This window comes from Scyliorhinus torazame, chromosome 8, assembly GCF_047496885.1.
Source record: "Scyliorhinus torazame isolate Kashiwa2021f chromosome 8, sScyTor2.1, whole genome shotgun sequence".
NCBI classification, from domain to species: Eukaryota; Metazoa; Chordata; class Chondrichthyes; order Carcharhiniformes; family Scyliorhinidae; genus Scyliorhinus; species Scyliorhinus torazame.
The window spans coordinates 106,739,268-106,757,289 of NC_092714.1; the positions used below are offsets into that span (position 1 = coordinate 106,739,268).

Below are 18,022 nucleotides of genomic sequence, written 5' to 3' on the forward strand. Positions count from 1 at the left end.
TTTTTTTTAACCAAAGTTATTAATGGATACGAGGCAATGACAGGTATATGGCACAGTTTAGCCATGATCACATTGAATAGCAGAACAGTCTCAAGGGGCTTAATATCCCACTCCTATTCTTATAAAAATCAATTGGTGAAATGGCTATGCATTGGCTCTGTCACAAATATCAGTAACACATATCAGTCCTAATATTTTACCCATTGCTGATTGTATTAAAAAAGTGAGTCAGGCAAACTGCCAGTTATATGAAGAGTAATTATATTACATTACAAAAGCATAACAGCATCCACAGTTGTTTTGGCTGGAGCACGTTTATTGGCTAATTCGTGTGTCCTGTTTGTTGAAGTTGATGTACTTGCCAAGGGAATGTTTGTTGCTGAGAACATCAATTTTGAAACGTACGGTTGAAGGAAAAATTGATGAGGTTTAAACATTCAGCATATCCTGTTAATGTCCATTTAAGAGAAAGAATAGATCTTGGCAATTTTTTTTAGATAAATCATACAATCAAATCTCTAAAAATCTTTGGGAATTATCTTTTAGAAAATAATGATAAAATGAAAAAATAGGATATACAGGCCATTTATTCTGCACAGTTCTACGGATTCATTTTACTGATGCTGTATTTTGCAGCTGGAACGGAACTCAATTTCCTTCCCAAAATATGCATTTATAATAACTGAACATATTTTTGATATTGTTTTAGAAGGAATGATACAGTGAAAGAAAGAGGTAACAAATAACTGGAAATATGATATTTATCTTAGATACAAGTCAAAATAAGTTTTTTTTAGGCACAGTTTAAGGAATAGTATACAATATTCTGGAAGCTGTGTGCAGAGGTCTATATAAAAATACAGTAGTTGCTCAAATAAATTAGAGTGCTTACAATAGTAGACAAGGTCCTTTCTGGCTTTTCAACTCTTCAAATTTCTCATCTATACCCGTACTGGCCTCCCTGAACAGACGCCGGAATGTGGCGACTAGGGGCTTTTCACAGTAATTTCATTGAAGCCTACTCGTGACAATAAGCGATTATTATTATTATATTGTTTATTTTTAAAGATACTTCATAAAATTCATTTGTAGGCATAAGAAAATGATAGATAAAATACTGCAGTTTTATTTTGACAATACAAATGGAACTTCCGCATGACATTAGAACTGCATTGTGTTCCAAATGCATTGTAATAATTATAAACATGAGTAGTATAATTTTAGTTTGCATTAGGACACTAAGTTTACAGAAGATGTTGCCGAATATTAGTAGGTGGATACAAGCATGCAGCTTTACTAAAGTTACCACAGAACAATCATCAATTGACATACTTTATCTGAACCAAATCCAAATATGAGGCACAGGTTCCCAGCCTCAATACAGGAAACACAAAACACACTCGGGGTTAGGTTCTTCCAAGCAGACAGATTGAAGTGATTTTGCATTTGCAGTTGTGATTTTTTTTTATTATTCGTCTTGTAAGCTAAGCTTCTTTGTGATTGGCCTTAGATGATATGACGCTATCAGAGGTCTGCATTCCTGCTGTCCATATATGAACTGCCAAGGTACAGAAATTTCAGCCAAAACGTTTTTCCAGAGTTCCTTCAGTGTTGGTGCAGGATTGAAAGCAATTATCTTCATTATAGCCAAAGTGGATAGTGCATTGATAGAACAGGTTAAATACCACACTTCAACTGAGAGAATAGTAAGTAAGCATAGGTGGTGAGCTCTACTTTAAATCTGTCAGTGGAATCAGTTCTTTCTAGTAGTAGTCATCATAGTTCTTCGGGTTTAAGCAGTAGAGAACGGCTCCGCCAAATGAAAAGATGGTGGCTCCCCAGGCAATTCCATAACCCCAGTTGAACTCATGATATGTTCGCATGGTTGCTGTCTCCACAAACTTGATTGGATACAAAATGAGTCCACATACTTGGAGAACAACTGCAAAGAAATACATGTGGTTAAAACAATTGCCATATGTTTCTTTTGCCACAAATATGATGAATGGAACATTTTAATATTGGCTCTCTTGTCTTCAACCTACTGTCATGGAAGAATACCTTTAAGAAATGTGTGTTTATAAATGGGTGTGGCGATAAGTATCTGTAGTGAGAGTACCTTTAAGAAATGGGTGTTTATTACTGCAGTGATGTCAGAGAGTGGGTGGAACTGGGCTGTCTGTCAGCTTTTTACTTTCGCTTTAGGCTTTTTGCTGCAGGATGGGTTTGGTTTCATTTTAGGTTTGGAGAAGCTGCAATCACAGCAGGATGTGTGTGAATCTCTGCAAGCTTATGAATGTCCATTTGCTGATTTCAACGTGGTAACTGTTCTCAGTAGTGAAGTTAAGCCTGATGTCTTTCTGTACAAAGGATTAATTTTGCCTTCTGGATGTTAAAAGGAAAGTTTAAGGATTACTTAGTGTTATTCTTTGGGGGGTGTATCTGAATTGATGGTTGGGAAGATGTTCACTGAATGTTTTAAAAAGTTTAACTTGAGTTCATAGAATAAACATTGTTTTGCTTTAAAAAATACTTTTCCATTTCGCTGTACCATACCTGTAGAGTGGGCCGTGTGTTCCCCATACCACAATCTATTAAAAGTTGTGGGTCAGGTGAACTCCATGATACACTTTGGGGTTCTCTAAACCCTGGCCTATAACACTACATAATACCATTTATTTATATTATTTATAACATTCAGCAACAAAGTGGAGAAATATTTTAGTATTGTGTATATATTACCACAAATCATCAACATAAACTAGGGGCTGGTTTAGCACAGTGGACTAAACAGCTGGCTTGTAATGCAGAACAAGGTCAGCAGCGCGGGTTCAATTCCCGTACAAGCCTCCCCGTACAGGCGGCAAAATTTGGCGACTAGGGGCTTTTCACAGTAACTTAATTGAAGCCTACTTGTGACAATAAGCAATTATTATTATATTATTCAACACATTGCGAAGTTGTCACTGAAAATTATTAAAAGTGAAAATGTAACTTTATATGAAACCTAAAAATTAATGTTAGAATTTGAGATATCATTATTATCGCAATTTGTCAAAAAAAAATGTAACGTTTTACTTCAAGAGCCACCTGCTCTCTGTCCCACTTGTGTATATTCCATTAAATAGAGCGGGTTCAGATCACTAAGTATATTAAACACACATCAATTTCCATTGTTATTATTTCAGTTTTCCTTCACCATTCGAGTCAGCTGATAAACTTAATAGTAAGGGTCTAATTTCTCTAACGCCTCCCACTCATCCCAAGGCAGATCACATTTGAAGTTAGAAATTTACACAAAAAAAAACCAAATACATCTCTTTTGCAGGTCAAGATTTGAATATATGCACATTATGGAGATGATTTCCATCTTCCAGTTTATTCAGTAAATTATATGACCACAGTCTCAGCCCTTCTTAGGAACCCTGCACAAGATGGAGGAAGTCACCAACACATACATAACTTTTGTTTTGGTAACTACCTTCACCAGGTTCAATGAGGTTTATATGCATTAATGTAGATGGGAGATCTCATACTGCTGCTATATATCTACGCTTAACTGTCTCCTTGAAATCCTCATTCTTGTTTTCAAATCCTTTCATATCCTTCCTGTCTTTATAATCTTCTCCAGCCCTAAAACTCTCTGGGACATCTGCATTCTTCCCTCTCTGACTTTTGAACATTCCTGATTTTAATCACTCCACGAAAGGTGCCTTCAGCTGCTAAGACACTAAGCCCTGGAATTCCTTCCCTAACCCTCTACACCTCTTTACTTTAGTTTCTCCCTTAAGACACTCCTTAAAACTTGTCTTTCATCTGTCTGAGATCACCTCTTATGGTTTCGGTGTCAAGGTTTATTTAATAATACTCCTGATAAACGCTTTGGGAACTTTTACAGTGTTAAAGGCACTTTATAAAACAGGCTGTTTTTGAAAATGCTTAGTCAAGCTGAGATTTGGGAATAGATCCTTTAGCATGTATCAATTTGTCAACCTGGATGATGAATCTAAAATAAACACAGAGAATGCTGGAAAAACTCAGCAGGTTTGGCAGCATATGTAAAGAGAGATGCAATGTTGACGTTTCTTCTTTGACTCTTCTTCGGAACACTCTTTCAACTCTTATTCTGAAGAAGTCATATCGGACTTGAAACATTAACTCGGAACGATTCCTGTTAAAAGTTGCAAAGGGCCATATTCAACCAAATGGGAACAAAGTCCCATAGAGAGCTTTTAACCATGTGTTTCCCAGCTCTCGCAATGCCGAGAAACAAATGGATATTCCTCGGCACACGATGTTTCCCATTGGGTGGATCGGCGCAATCCAGATCACAATTCACCCACACATGTTGCAAAAAATGACCCCTCACATGAGTTACGCCGAGCCGGAGTCCCCAGTTGCCTGATTTGCCTGACCTGGGACTCAGCTGTTCACTGCCAACAAGGGGAGCAGCATTTAAACAGTTCCTCAGCACTCACTCCCAGTCAAGCCAGGAGGATAGCAGCATAGAGACCTGGACAAGCTTCTGGATGCTGTGAAGGAGAGGCGGGGCATCCTGCACACCCAAAGGGATAGGAGACCCCAGAGCATTGTGACAAATCCCACCTGGAAAGCAGTGCCAGCTGAAGTTAGTTCCAGCAGCATGACAAGGAGGACCGTTATCCAATGTAGGAAGAAGATGAATTACCTCCTTTGAGCTGCAAAGGTAATTACCACCTCATGCCTCCTGGCATCAGTCCTGCCTGCCACCCCTGTATTCTGTACCCCCTCCCCAACCCACACAGACTCCTCGCTTCCTCCCAACAACTAACCTGCCAGTTTCTCCCTCAGAATCCCCCTGACATCATCATGATACCTTTTTGTGTAGGTGTGATGCCCACACGCCACCTGCTATATATCCCCTGACCCAGCAGGCATGTGGTTCACAATGTCCTCTTTTTGTCCCTCAGAAGATAGCCCATAATAAGAGGGAGAGGGAGAAGACGAAAGGAATGTCCCCGAGTTGTGAGTCCTCACCTCCTATGAGGAAAGGGTCCTAAAGATCGTGCGGGTGGCCAAGGAATGAGCAGTAATCAACGGCAAGGTTGGCCTCCACCAGAGAAGTGAGGATCCACTGCAACTTTATCCAGGTGACCTGTCTGAAGTGAGTTGTTGATTTCCCAGACCTTTGTCTTCCCCTCTCACTGAACCCATGAATCTTGTCTTGCAGGCTCACAATCTGATGAGACCGGGCCTTCCGGAGTCGTGCCCCACCCTTGCCATCCAAGAGAACACATCAGAGGAGTGAATAGAATAGAACAGAACCCCTACAGTACAGAAGGAGGCCATTTGGCCCATCAAGTCTGCACCGACCCTTGGGAAGAGCACCCTACCTAGGCCCATGCCTTTGCCCTATCCCAGTAACCATACCTAACCTTTTCGGCACTAAGGGGTAATTTAGCATGGCCAATCCACCTAACCTGCACATATTTGGACTGTGGGAGGACATTGGAGCACCTGGAGGAAACTCACATAGGCATCGGGAGAAAGTGCAAACTCCACATAGTCACCCAAGGGCAGAATTGAACCAGGGTCCCTGGTGCTGTGAGGCAGCAGTGCTAACCACTGTGCTACCGTGCCACCCTTTTTCCAAGGAGAACTCCTACAATGCATCACACCTATCACCCACACCTTCCACAATCACAGAGACACACATCTCAGTAGGCAACATTAGCAGACAGGCTCCTGTGGAATTATCTGGTGAGCACCAGATAGCTGCTGTTGCACATCAGGTGGAGGCAGGAACTTCCAAGAGAGAGAATAGTTGGAGGTCTGCTGGATCCCAGGACTCAGCTGACCCACAGCCAGATGCCGAACCTCTGGGCAAGATTCCCCCTGAGCTGCTAGAGATGCTAAGCCAGAGCCGTGAGATTCAGGGGGGGCATCAGTTACATTCCTACAATTGCAAAGCTGATGGAGTCCAAGAAGCTTCAGGCACTGGAGATGGTGCTAGCATTGTATGTCACCCAGGCCCACACTACAAGGGTGGCGACCGCAATGGAAAGCCTAGGGCACAACATCCAAACCATGAGTGGTGGAGTCCAAAAGCTCAGTCTCTGCCGACCATGGCTGAGGGTCTCGACATCATGTCCCATTCACTGAGGGACATGTCCCAGACTCAGGTGGACATTGCTAAGGCACTCCAGAGCTTGGCCATGCACAAAAGGTCTTCATAAATAAGGTCTTCAATACCATGGTGCAGACAATGATGGATCTCCAGGACTGGCAGCCCCAGATGACTCAGATGCGCCTGGAGCACACTCCAGCTGGCACTTTATGCCATGAAGTCCCTGAAGGGCCCACGAGCACCGAGGGAGAAGAAGCACTAGATTCCATCCCGGAGTCTTCCACCAAGGAGAATCTGGCAGTCTCCAGTTCTTCTCATTCCCTACTGCTGAACCAGAGTATCTCAGAAACAGTGGCTAGAACAAGGTGGCACAGCAACACCTGTACTGCCGGTAAGTCGGCCGGAGCCGTCAAGGTCAAGGCTCTCCAGAGGACCACCACCAAGGGTATCAAAGGAAGGGTGCGCGGAAGGCAACAGGCTGCCTCTATCTCTGATGTGCATCCTGTCGAGACACCTAGAAGTAGCACAAGATCATGAAAGGTTAAGAATGTGTGCTACTAACACACATTCAGGCATGAGGGTGGAAGTCAGCGCGTTATCAGCAGAAAGATATGAGCCAGATTAATCAGATCCTGAGGAGCAGCACAGCTTTCCTCACAGCAAGTGGTCATCACCCTCCTGCCTTGAATAGTGACCCGCTGACACTGCCAAGTCAGGTCCATCACCCTGGTGTGATGTCACATAGAATGTTGGAGGGGGAGGGGGAACGAGTGGTGTGAGGTAAAGGGGGTTGAATTGATGGACACAGAGCCTCCTATCATGTGAATCTGGAGGCTTTGAGAGCCTCCCTGGTCCTCCTGGCATGGCAAACCCTTGCTGCCACCTGTCCTCCATCCTCCGGGTCCTCCTTGGGCTCATCCTCTACCCCCTCCTAGTCCTCCTCCTCCACCTCAAATGATGTCGCATGTACCTCCTCCTCGTCATGCATGTCGACCCGCTGTGAGTCAGATAGTGCAGGATACAGCAGACCGCAGACACAATGGATCAGGAGACCCTCGAGGGGCTGTACTGCAAAGTACCACCACAGCAGTCCAGGCAGCGGAACCGTATTTTTAGCAGTCGAATACACTGCTCAATGACAGTCTGGGTGGTAGCGTGGGCCTCATTGTATCAGCACTCCACCATGGTCTGGGGCCGCTGCATTTGCATCATCAGCCATGACCGCGGGTGTCCCTTCTCCACCATGGGCCAACCTATCAACCTGGGGTGGACCTTGAAAACCCCAGGAATCACCAAGTACCCCAGGGTGTAACTGCCATGCACGATGCCAGGATAGCATGCATAAACATACATGATCCTTGTAGTGATATGCATTAATGAGTTTATATGTAAATATGTATAGCATCCAGCCAGTAGGTGTTAGGTAAGTATCAGCAAGTGGCACTGTAGCCTGGGGGGTGGGGGTGGGGGGGGGGGGGAGTCTTGAGGAGAAACCATAGTGGTCAGTCGCATTTGTATTCGTTCTAGTTTTATAGCATTAGTTTCCTACTCACAGTTTATTATATTGTAATAAAATTAACAAGTCTTGAACTAGATGTTCTTTAGTATGCCGACTCAGTAATTGTCTCTGTACAAGAACATAACATGGTACCAGGAGTTATCAAGAACATTGAAGGTAATAGAAAACCCCCAAAAATGATCTCTGAAAACACAATATCAGTGCAAGAAGAAGATGGATAGTTTAAAAACTCCAGAACAACTTCTAATGACCTGTAATGTTGATGGCAATTGGCACCATTCAAACAACAGTTTACACTGTATGTAGCAGCTCTAGGATTGCAGGCGCAGCCAGGTAAAAGAAAGATAGTGTTGCTGCTAACAGAGCAGGCCCGCAGGCGATTGGAATTTAAAACACCTTCGTATATGAACAAGATGACGATAGTAAAGATTTTGATGTCATTATAAAAGATTTTGTTGCGCATTGCACGCCAACAAAGAATGAAACTTTTGAGTGATGTATATTTAGAACATGCACGCAGAAGGCTGGTAGCTTTCTTACTGACCTGCAGTTAAAAGCACAAATGTGTAACTTCGCGACTTTAAAATCCTCAGTGATTCGGGATCAAATTGTCTTTGTAGTAAATGATGCACAATCTCAACAATGGATGGCCGGAAGGTTCATGTTCTAAATATCATCACATACGATCAGAGCTAAGTGTAGCAAATGGTTTGTTACTGAGGCAAGAGAGATTTGTAATTCCATAGTCTCTGCGCAAGAAGTTGCTACAAAAGATTCATGAGGGTCACCGTGGAATCGAGAAATGCAAGCGAAGAGCACGAGATACTGTATATTGACCAGAAATAAACAAAGATATACAGAACATGGTGGAAAAGTGTACCACTTGTTAACGATATAAATATCGACAAGCAAAGGATCCACTAAAAGTAGGTGAAATTGAAGGCAGCACGGTGACGCAGAAGTTAGCATTGCTGCCTCACGGCGCCGAGGTCCCAGGTTTGATCCCAGCTCTGGGTCACCGTCCGTGTGGAATTTGCACATTCTCCCCATGTTTGCGTGGGTTTCGCCCCCACAACGCAAAGATGTGCAGGGTAGGTGGATTGGCCACGCTAAATTGTCCCTTAATTGGAAAAAATGAATTGGGTACTCTGAATTTTTTTTTTTAAAATAGGTGAAATTGTGTCAGTTCCTTGGCAAAACGTTGGGATAGATTTATTCTACCTTGATGATAAAGAATGTTTGCTAGTGGTAGATTATTACTCAAATTATCCAGAGATAGCACAATTATTTAGCTCATCAGCAAATTGTGTAATCATGCATACAAAAGCAACTTTTGCGACTTCCGGTGGTGGCTATGAAGGAGTAAGTCGCACATTTGGTGGCTCCCGCTCGGGTCAGACTTTTGGACCTTTTCCCCCGATTTTCTACCAGACTTGAATTGAAAAATTGATGACAGAGGCAATTGTGTACTGAATTCCCACATTGGTGCATGGAGAGGAGGACTAGAAGTGCTCGTAAAGGCAGAAATGGAAAGACAGAGAAGGCTTGGGCTGAAGCTGCAGCGGGCGACATCATGGCGGAGCACCGGACCTCTGGTTTGTCGACCCAGCGGTCAACAGAGCAGCTGATGCAAGTTATTCAGGAAGGCTATACTAAGCAGAAACGGGACTGCTTGGACCCGATAAAAAAGTCAATTGAGCGGCTGGAGCTTAGATTGGACACCCAAGATCGGGCGATCCAGAAGGTAGAGAAGGCGCTGGCTGAGCAGGAGGAACATCAATCTGCGGTGGAGTTGGAGGTGGGGATGCTGAGAGACCAGCAGAAGAAGCTCCTGGAGAAGGTGGACGACCTAGAGAATAGGTCCTGCTGGCAGAACCTGAGAATCGTTGGGCTCCCAGAGGGGTCCGAAGGAGTGGTTGCTGGGGCATACATCGCGGACATGTTTGAGAAGCTGCTGGGGGATGGGGTATTGTCACGTCCTTTGGAGGTGGACAGAGCTCACAGAGCATTCGCAAGGAAGCCGCGAATGGGAGACCCCCTCCCGAGGGCAATGGTGGTGAGATTCCACAGGTACTTGGATAAGGAGCGCATTCTACAGTGGGCCAAGCAGACACGGAGCTGTAAATGGGACAACAGTATCCTACGGATCTACCAAGACCCGAGTGTGGAGGTGGCCAGGAGAAGAGCGGCTTCAACCAGATCAGGTCGATCCTTTTTAAGAAAAAGGTAAAGTTCGGACTGTTGCATCCGGCCCGTCTCTGGGTCACGTATGAGGAACAGCACTTTTATTTTGAGTCGCCTGAGGATGCACAGGACTTTGCGAAAAGGAAAGGACTGGTGGTGGACTGAGAACTTTAGAACTTTGCTGCAACGTTCATGTTTTAAAAAAAAGTTTCTTGTTTTTTGTTTTGTGGAAGCTGTCTGTAATGCCTTCTGTATTGATTTGGGACCAGTGGCAGAGCTGAAGGAGTTAAGGATTCCATTTGCACTGCTGGGGGATGGAGATGTGCTTGTTTAGACTTTGGATCTCTTACTTGATCTTTGTTAGCATTTTTTTTTCTTCCTGTTTTTCTGTTGAGCATTTGTGTTGGGATTTTTTGTTATTGCAGTATGTATGTATGAGCGGGGTGGGGGGAGGGTGGGGAGGGAATAATAGGTGGGAGACATTTCGGCGCAAGGGCTGGGGGCCACCAAGCTAGCTGGGCGGGCTAGCTCACGGAAGCGTAGTGGGGGGGGTGCATATGTGAGGTTTATTAAAGGGGTTGAGTTACATTGTATTGTTATTAGAGGGGAGGGGGGAAAATGTTCTGCTGACGAGGGAGGGACTTGTGCTAAGGGACAGAGAGGAGGTCGGGGGCGGAGGCTGCCTGGGGGCGGGCCGGTGGAGGCGCAGAGCACGGGCTGGAGGCTGGTCCAAAAAAGGGGATGGCTGATCGGCAAAGTGGGGGACGGAGACAATGAGCCCCCAACTAGGCTGATCGTCTGGAATGTTCGAGGGTTAAATGGGCCGGTCACGAGGGCACGTGTGTTCGTGCATCTTAGGGGACTGAAGGCGGACGTGGTAATGTTGCAGGTGATGCACCTTAGAGGAGCTGACCAGATTAGATTGAGGTCAGGTCTTTCACTTGTGAAAGTGTACAAACTCAGCAATAGCATGATGGGAAAAATAGCCAACTTATGTAACCAAGTGTAAGACAGCTGTGTCAGCTAAGTGCCAAGATCAGACCCTGACAAACTAGACAAAGCTAAGAATCCACATAATTGTATCATACAAGGCCAGAAGAGGGAAAATAGTGCCTGACCTTAGTAAAACCTGATAACAAAGCCACGATCTAGGAATGTCCTAGTAACACAACCTCCTCATGACCTAGGTCCATCTGCGTCAAGGCATCATGAGGGCAGAGGTGAAAAACAAAATAGGACCACGTCTTAAATCCTCTAAAGACAAAATACTGCAAATAAGCCGAGTCAGGGTCTTTCCATGACAACATGTTTGATCAGAAGTTATGACTGTATTGACATTTTAGAACAAGGTCTGTTTTTGTAAAATGATACAGCTTTTGTCTTAATATTGAACGTTTTCTCCATGTCTTTGCGAGCTTGAGAAAGAATGAGCAGGTTTACCTTAACAGCTCTCTCTCTCTCTAACCTGTAGCCATCTGCATGCAGACTTTGGTCAATAAAGACAAAGTTATTTATTTCGAAACAGAGTTGTAAAGTTGTTTTCTTCACAGTCTTGAAGTAGGAAAGATTTTAAAAGACGACAGACCTCAGGGGATCAGATTCAAAGACTAGAGGGGTCGTGATCCTAATCAATAAGCGGGTGGTGTTTGAGGCGGGTAGAATAGTCTCGGGTGTGGGAGGTCGGTACATTATGGTCAGTGGGAAACTGGAGGGGGAGCAGGTGATATTAGTAAATGTGTATGCGCCAAATTGGGATGATGTGGAGTTTATAAAGAGGATGCTGGGGAAGATACCAGACCTGGACACGCACAGGTTGGTCATGGGAGGGGACTTCAACACAGTTATTGACCCTGGCTTAGACCGGTCAAGCTCAAAAATGGGTGGGGTGCCAGCAAGGGCAAAGGAATTAAAAGGGTTTAGGGAGCAGATGGGGGGGTTGGATCCATGGAGATTTCGGTAGCCGAGTGTGAAGGAGTTTTCCTTCTACTCACACGTGCATAAAGTGTACTCCCAAATTGATTTCTTTAGTCTGAGCAGGGTTTTACTGATGGGGGTGGTGGACACGGGGTACTCGGCGATCACAATCTCAGACCTGCAGGTTAGTAAAGACAGTAACCAACGCCCGCACTGGAGGTTAGATGTGGGACTTTTGGCTGACAAAGGGGTGTGCGAGCGGCTGAGGAAATGTATTCAGAACTACCTGCAGCTCAATGACAGGGGGGTAAGTTTCAGCAGCGGTGGTCTGAGAAGCACTGAAGGCGGTGTTTAGAGGGAAGCTGATCTCGATACGGGCCCACTGGGAGAAGGTGGACAGGGCAGAGACGGACCGACTGGTAAAGGAGATACAACAGATCGACAGGAGGTATGCGGAGACCCCAGAGGCAGGGGGCTTTTAAGGGAACGGCGGAGGCTACAGACGGAGTTTGGCTTGTTAACCATCGGGAGGTTGGTGGAGCAGCACAGCAGATTAGAAAGAGGGAGGCATCCAGGGAGATATGGAAAGCAAATGACGGAGATGGGACATCCTGTTTGGAGATTCAGCAGGGGTGAATAAGGCGTTTAGGGAATTTTACAGTAGGCTGTATGGGTCGGAACCCCCAACGGGGCCTGAGGGGATGATGCACTTCTTAGGGGGGCTGAATTTCCCAAAGGTGGATGGAGAACTGGTATAAGGGCTGGGGGCCCCGATCGGGTTGGAAGAGATAGTGGAGGGTCTGATGGCCATGGAGTCGGGTAAAGCTCCGGGGCCAGACGGGTACCCAGTGGAGTTCTATAAGACGTTCTCTGGGATATTGAGACCGTTATTGGTGAGGATGTTCAATAAGGCAAGGGAGAGAGGTGTGCTGCCCCCGACGATGTCACAGGCCACAATTTTGATAATCCTGAAGCGGGACAAGAACCCGGAGCTGTGTGGGTCATACAGGCCGATAATCTTGTTGAATGTGGACGCCAAACTGCTGGCCAAATGTTTGTCCTCCAGGATTGAGGATTGTATTCCGGACGTTATTGGGGAGGGCCAGACTGGGTTTGTTAAGGGTAGGCAGTTGTTGGCCAATAAAAAGGCTATTAAACGTGATCATGATGCCCCGGAAGATAAGGAGGTGGAGGTAGTGGTCGCAGTGGATGCAGAGAAGGCTTTTGATTGGGTAGAATGGGACAGTTTGGATTTGGGTGCGGCTTTATTGACTGGGTCAGGTTGCTGTATCAGGCTCCTGTGGCAAGCGTACGGACGAATAGGACAACATCGGACTACTTTAGACTGCACCGGGGGACGAGACAGGGATGCCCCCTCTCCCCACTGTTGTTCGCACTAGCTAGAGAGCCGCTGGCAATTGCTCTGAGAGCTTCAAGGGGCTGGAAGGGGCTTGTCCGGGGGGGGGGGGGGGGGGGCTTGGAGCACAGAGTCTCGCTTTATGCAGACGATCTGCTTCTGTATGTATCGGAGCCAATAGAGGGGATGGAAGAAATCATGAGGTTTCTAGGGGAATTTGGTCGGTTTTCAGGGGAAAGCTAAATATGGGGAAAAGTGAGATGTTTGCGGTCCAGACGGGGGGACAGGAGAGGCGATTGGGGGAGCTACCATTTAGATTAGTAGGGGGAAGCTTTAGGTATCTAACCATCCAAGTGGCGCGGGAATGGGACCGGCTGTATAAATTAAATCTGGCCCGACTAGTAGACCAAATGAAGGACGATTTTCGGCGCGCTTCCGTTGTCACTAGCTGGGAGGGTGCAGACGGTGAAGATGACAGCCCTCCCGAGATTTCTGTTTGCATTTCAGTGTCTCCCCATTTTTATTCCGCAGTCCTTTTTTAAACGGGTCAACAAAGTGATCACTGGCTTTGTTTGGGCGGGCACGACCCCGCAAGTAAGGAAGGTCATGCTTGAGTGAAGTCGGGGAGAGGGTGGGCTGGCGCTGCCAAATTTTAGTAACTATTACTGGGCGGCGACTATAGCCATGATCAGGAAGTGGGTGGTGGAGGGAGGGTCGGCATGGGAGCGTATTCATGCAAGGGCACCAGTCTGGGGCATTGGTAACTGTGCCTCTGCCGTTCCCGCCGGCACGGTACTCCATCAGCCCCATGGTGGTGGCGGCACTGAGAGTCTGGGGGTAATGGAGGAGACATGTGAGAGCAGATGGAGCATCGGTCTGGTCCCCAATCTGTAATAATTACTGGTTTGCCCCGGGAAGTATGGTTGGGGGGTTCCGGATATGGCAGAGAGCAGGGATTGAGAGGATGGGGGATAAGTTTATCGAGGGGAGCTTTCCGAGTATGAGGGCGCTGGAGGAGAGGTTTGGGTTGGCGAGGGGAAACAAATTCAGGTACCTGCAGGTGCGGGACTTCCTATGTAGACAGGTGTCAACCTTCCCGCTCCTACCACCAAGGGGGATTCAGGACAGGGTAGTTTCCAGAGGGTGGGTGGGAGAGGGAAGCGTCCTGGACATTTATAAGGAACTTATGGGGTCAGAGGAGATGCAGACCGAGGAGCTGAAGCGCAAGTGGGAGGAGGAGCTGGGAGGAGAGATAGAGGATGGTCTGTGGGCAGACGCATTGAATGGAGTCAACGCGTCCACAACATGTGCCAGGCTCAGCCTGATACAATTCAAGGTAATTCACTGGGCTCAAATGACAGTGGCCCAGATGAGCAGATTCTTTGGGGTGGAAAACAAGTGTGCAATGTGTGCGGGAGGACCAGCGAACCATGTCCACATGTTCTGGGCATGTCCGAAGCTTAGGGGATTTTGGCAGGGGTTTGCAGATGTCATGTCCACGGTGTTAAAAACAAGGGTGGCACAGAGCCCAGAGATGGCGATTCTCGGGGTGTCAGGAGATCCAGCAATCCAGGAGGAGAAAGAGGCAGACGTTCTGGCCTTTGCTTCCCTGGTAGCCCGGAGACGGATACTATTAGCTTGGAGAGACTCAAAGCCACTAAAGTCGGAGCCCTGGCTATCTGACATAGCTAGCTTTATCTGTTTGGAGAAAATCAAGTTTGCCTTGAGAGGGTCAATGTTAGGGTTCGCCCGGAGGTGGCAACCGTTCATCGACTTCTTTGTGGAAAATTAATCGTCAGCAGAAGTTAGTTTAGTTTAGAGTAGGGGGTTAATAAAAGTGGGACCTGTAAGGGAGGGCGACGTCTTTTGCACTATGTTTATAGATTCATGTACATTGTTTATTTTGTTGTTGTTGTAATACCAAAAATACCTCAATAAAATGTTTATTTAAAAAAAAGCAACTTTTGCATGACATGGAATACCTGAGTTAGTAATGAGTGATAATGGACCATGCTTTAACAGTAAAGAATGGCAGGAATTTGCATGGCAATATGATCTTAAGCATGTAATGTCAAGTCTATTATACCCACAATCAAATGGCAAAGCAGAAAAAGGTGTTCAGAGAGTCAAGCAGTTACTGAAGAAAGCTATGGACAGTAAAGATGATCCATATTTAGCACTGCTAGGTTATCGAACATCTCCATTAAATTATGGTTTATTGCCAGCAGCAATGTTGACGAATCTGAAACTATGAACAACTCTGCCATGCCATACCCAGCAAAGGCTGAATGAGAAGATAAGAGATCAAGTGGAATCTCAGAAGAAGAAACAAAAGGAATATTATGACAAGTCTACCAGGAGTCTGAAACCTTTGAAACCAAATGACATGGTGAGAGTGGAGGATCCTGAGGGCTGGTCAAAATGTGCTCAGGCATTGCAGAAAAGCTGTACAGGGTCCTATACTGTGATAACTGAGCAAGGAGAGGTTTAAAGGGGGAATAGACAAGCACTCCTAAAAGTGAAACAACCTGTTGCTGAACAGCAAGGTGAGGATGTATATGAAAGTTTACATTCATCGAAACCGAGTTAAATGTCAATGTACAGAATGATGTTCAGAGCAAAGATACAATCATACCTACAGAAGTTCAGAACTATCACACAGATTGACCAGATTTACCAACGTTAAGATGATCAACAAGAAACAGAAATAAATGCTAAAGCGTGCGCCTACTCAGTAATTATCTCTGTACAAGAACACAACAATCCTGAGGTGCTGGTCGCACAGGATATGTACATTCAGGAAGTGGAACCCCGTCTTGTTAATAAAGAGCACTCCCTCATGCCACTGTGCTCGCAAGGCGACATGTGTGCCATCGATGGCCCCTTGGACATCCTGGCAATGATAGGGAATCCTGCAGCCTCGGCATCTTGGTGGGACCAGTCCAGTTTGAAGGTGATTAGTTGAATTCCCGGACATACAGAGTATCCCGAATGCACCTTTGGGCTGACAATTGCGAGATGCCGCACTGGTCCTTGCTCAAGCCTGGAATAAGCCAGTTGCATAGAATTTGAGGACAGCCATCCTTCACAGCCACTGGGAGACTGTCTCCTCCAAGGGGTGCCACATTTGAGAGGATGTAGCACAGGTGCTGCACTGTTTCCCTGGTGAGTCACAGTCCTCTGCGGCACATGATGCCCATAAGCTCATTGAATGATCATCAAGTCCTGTACACCCTAGCTCATCATCAGCGTACCCTTCTGGCCTCCTCCTCAGCCTGATGGGCGGCTGGGTCTTGAGCCCGAGTGGCAACCCCCTGTCACTGTTGTGCAGGTTCCAGCATGTGTTGGTCTTGATGCAGTCAATGGTATCTGTCCACCTTGGCTGTAACTATTAGGATGCTAGACACCTCAACTGGCTCAATCCCAAAATTCATTTCTAATCTGGTAGGATGTGAAGAAGGAAGGAGACAGTCAGTAAGGTGATCCACTGGGGCCCTCAACTGCACCCCCACCCCATCCCAACCCACAGCCCCTTGTTCTCTTGATCCTGGAAGTTGACCTCGACCACCATACAATCTACCTGACCCATGACCCTCAGCTCTTGCCATTGAGGGATTCTTCCCCTGGCCCAGACTTGGAGAGTGATGCAGCTAAGAGTGGTGAGATATAATGATGATAGCCAAGTGGTTATAGTCGCGTGAGTTGCTGGACTGTGAAAGATCTAACAGAGTCAACAAGGGGAAATACAACCAAGTGCATTCGATACCCAGCTTTGGACAAACATAGACTCATTGCTGTCATGCTATCGCACGCAATGTTACCTGGACAACAAGAGCTTGACCTGTGCCTTTAAGCTCGGTGGGGTGTCCAAGATTGCAACCCTTTACTGCCCTTAGTTTGACTGCCCCACCTTCTTTCACTGATTGGCATCCAGCAAGCCATTTGTGCTGGCAACCTTCGCTCTGCACACTCACTCCCGTCCAGATCAGGAGCCCCAAGACCCCAGGCCACTACCAGCAACATCAGAGAGACCGTGCCCGGCTCTCTGCAGCTCATCCAGATAGTCAACCTGTGGCCCCGAAAGGGTGCTCAGTGGTGAAACCCCTTTAACCCTTTAATGTATGAGTGTTTCCAGCTGCTTCTATGATGCTAATGAACCACAGTACAGGCACACTGTTCAGACATCAAAGGTTACAGGATATCCAGTCTCGAAAAAATTATCTTAGACAGGGCACCTGTTCTTTCACGAGGCACTTCAGAGTTCATGGACCATCAAGTGCCAATACAACTAACAAGGCTAATACCTCCTTTGAGATAGCATTCAGCTGCCAAACTAGAGGCTGCTCACAGTCAATAGGGAGTGAAATGGATTTTAAACAAGCAAGTACAAAGAGGAAAATTGACTTTCAAGCGACAAGCTGCAGCATGTCTCTGATCTGTGAGTTTTGTCAGACAGACAGGCTGCAGCTGTGATTTGCCCTGTTTTGGATGTTCACATGAAATGAAGCAGGCCTCAAAGCTTCACATACCCAAAGCCGCACCAGTCCAAGGACAACCCCCGACCTGGCCCCCTCGTGCCCCACAATCCCCAGTTCCCTTAAGGACACCCCCACAGCACCTGGCCAGCAGCTACTGTGCCCTTGTGCTGCCAGAAGGTCAGTAAAGAGGGGTACTTGCCTCCTTGCTCTCCCTCCATGGCACCTGGTCCCCACTTTTGTAGAGCAGTGCTGAATGGTGCCCGTGTGACCTCCTGCTTTTGGTTGGCGGCCAGGGGGGTGGGGGGGGGGGGTGGAGGAGGAGGAGGAGGAGGTGACTGGGAGGCCGCTACATTCTACTTTAACCTCGCCCTTTCTGGGCAAGATCCTGATCATGATATTCTCCCAACATAGCAGGATTGGCGCCAGATGCAATATGGCCAGAAAAATTGCCCCCTGTTCCTTTA

At 46.4% G+C, this 18,022-nt stretch overlaps 1 protein-coding gene across 1 annotated transcript in view; it reads right to left on the bottom strand.

Moving 5' to 3' along the window:
• Positions 1-244: 244 nt before the first annotated feature.
• The window catches only part of tmem47 (transmembrane protein 47), an 85,720-nt gene continuing 67,942 nt past the window's right edge, over positions 245-18,022 (bottom strand). The window contains exon 3 of the mRNA XM_072513995.1: positions 245-1,942. Coding sequence (XP_072370096.1) covers positions 1,764-1,942 — 179 coding nt within the window. The 3' untranslated portion in view covers positions 245-1,763. The remainder of the gene's footprint in view (positions 1,943-18,022) is intronic.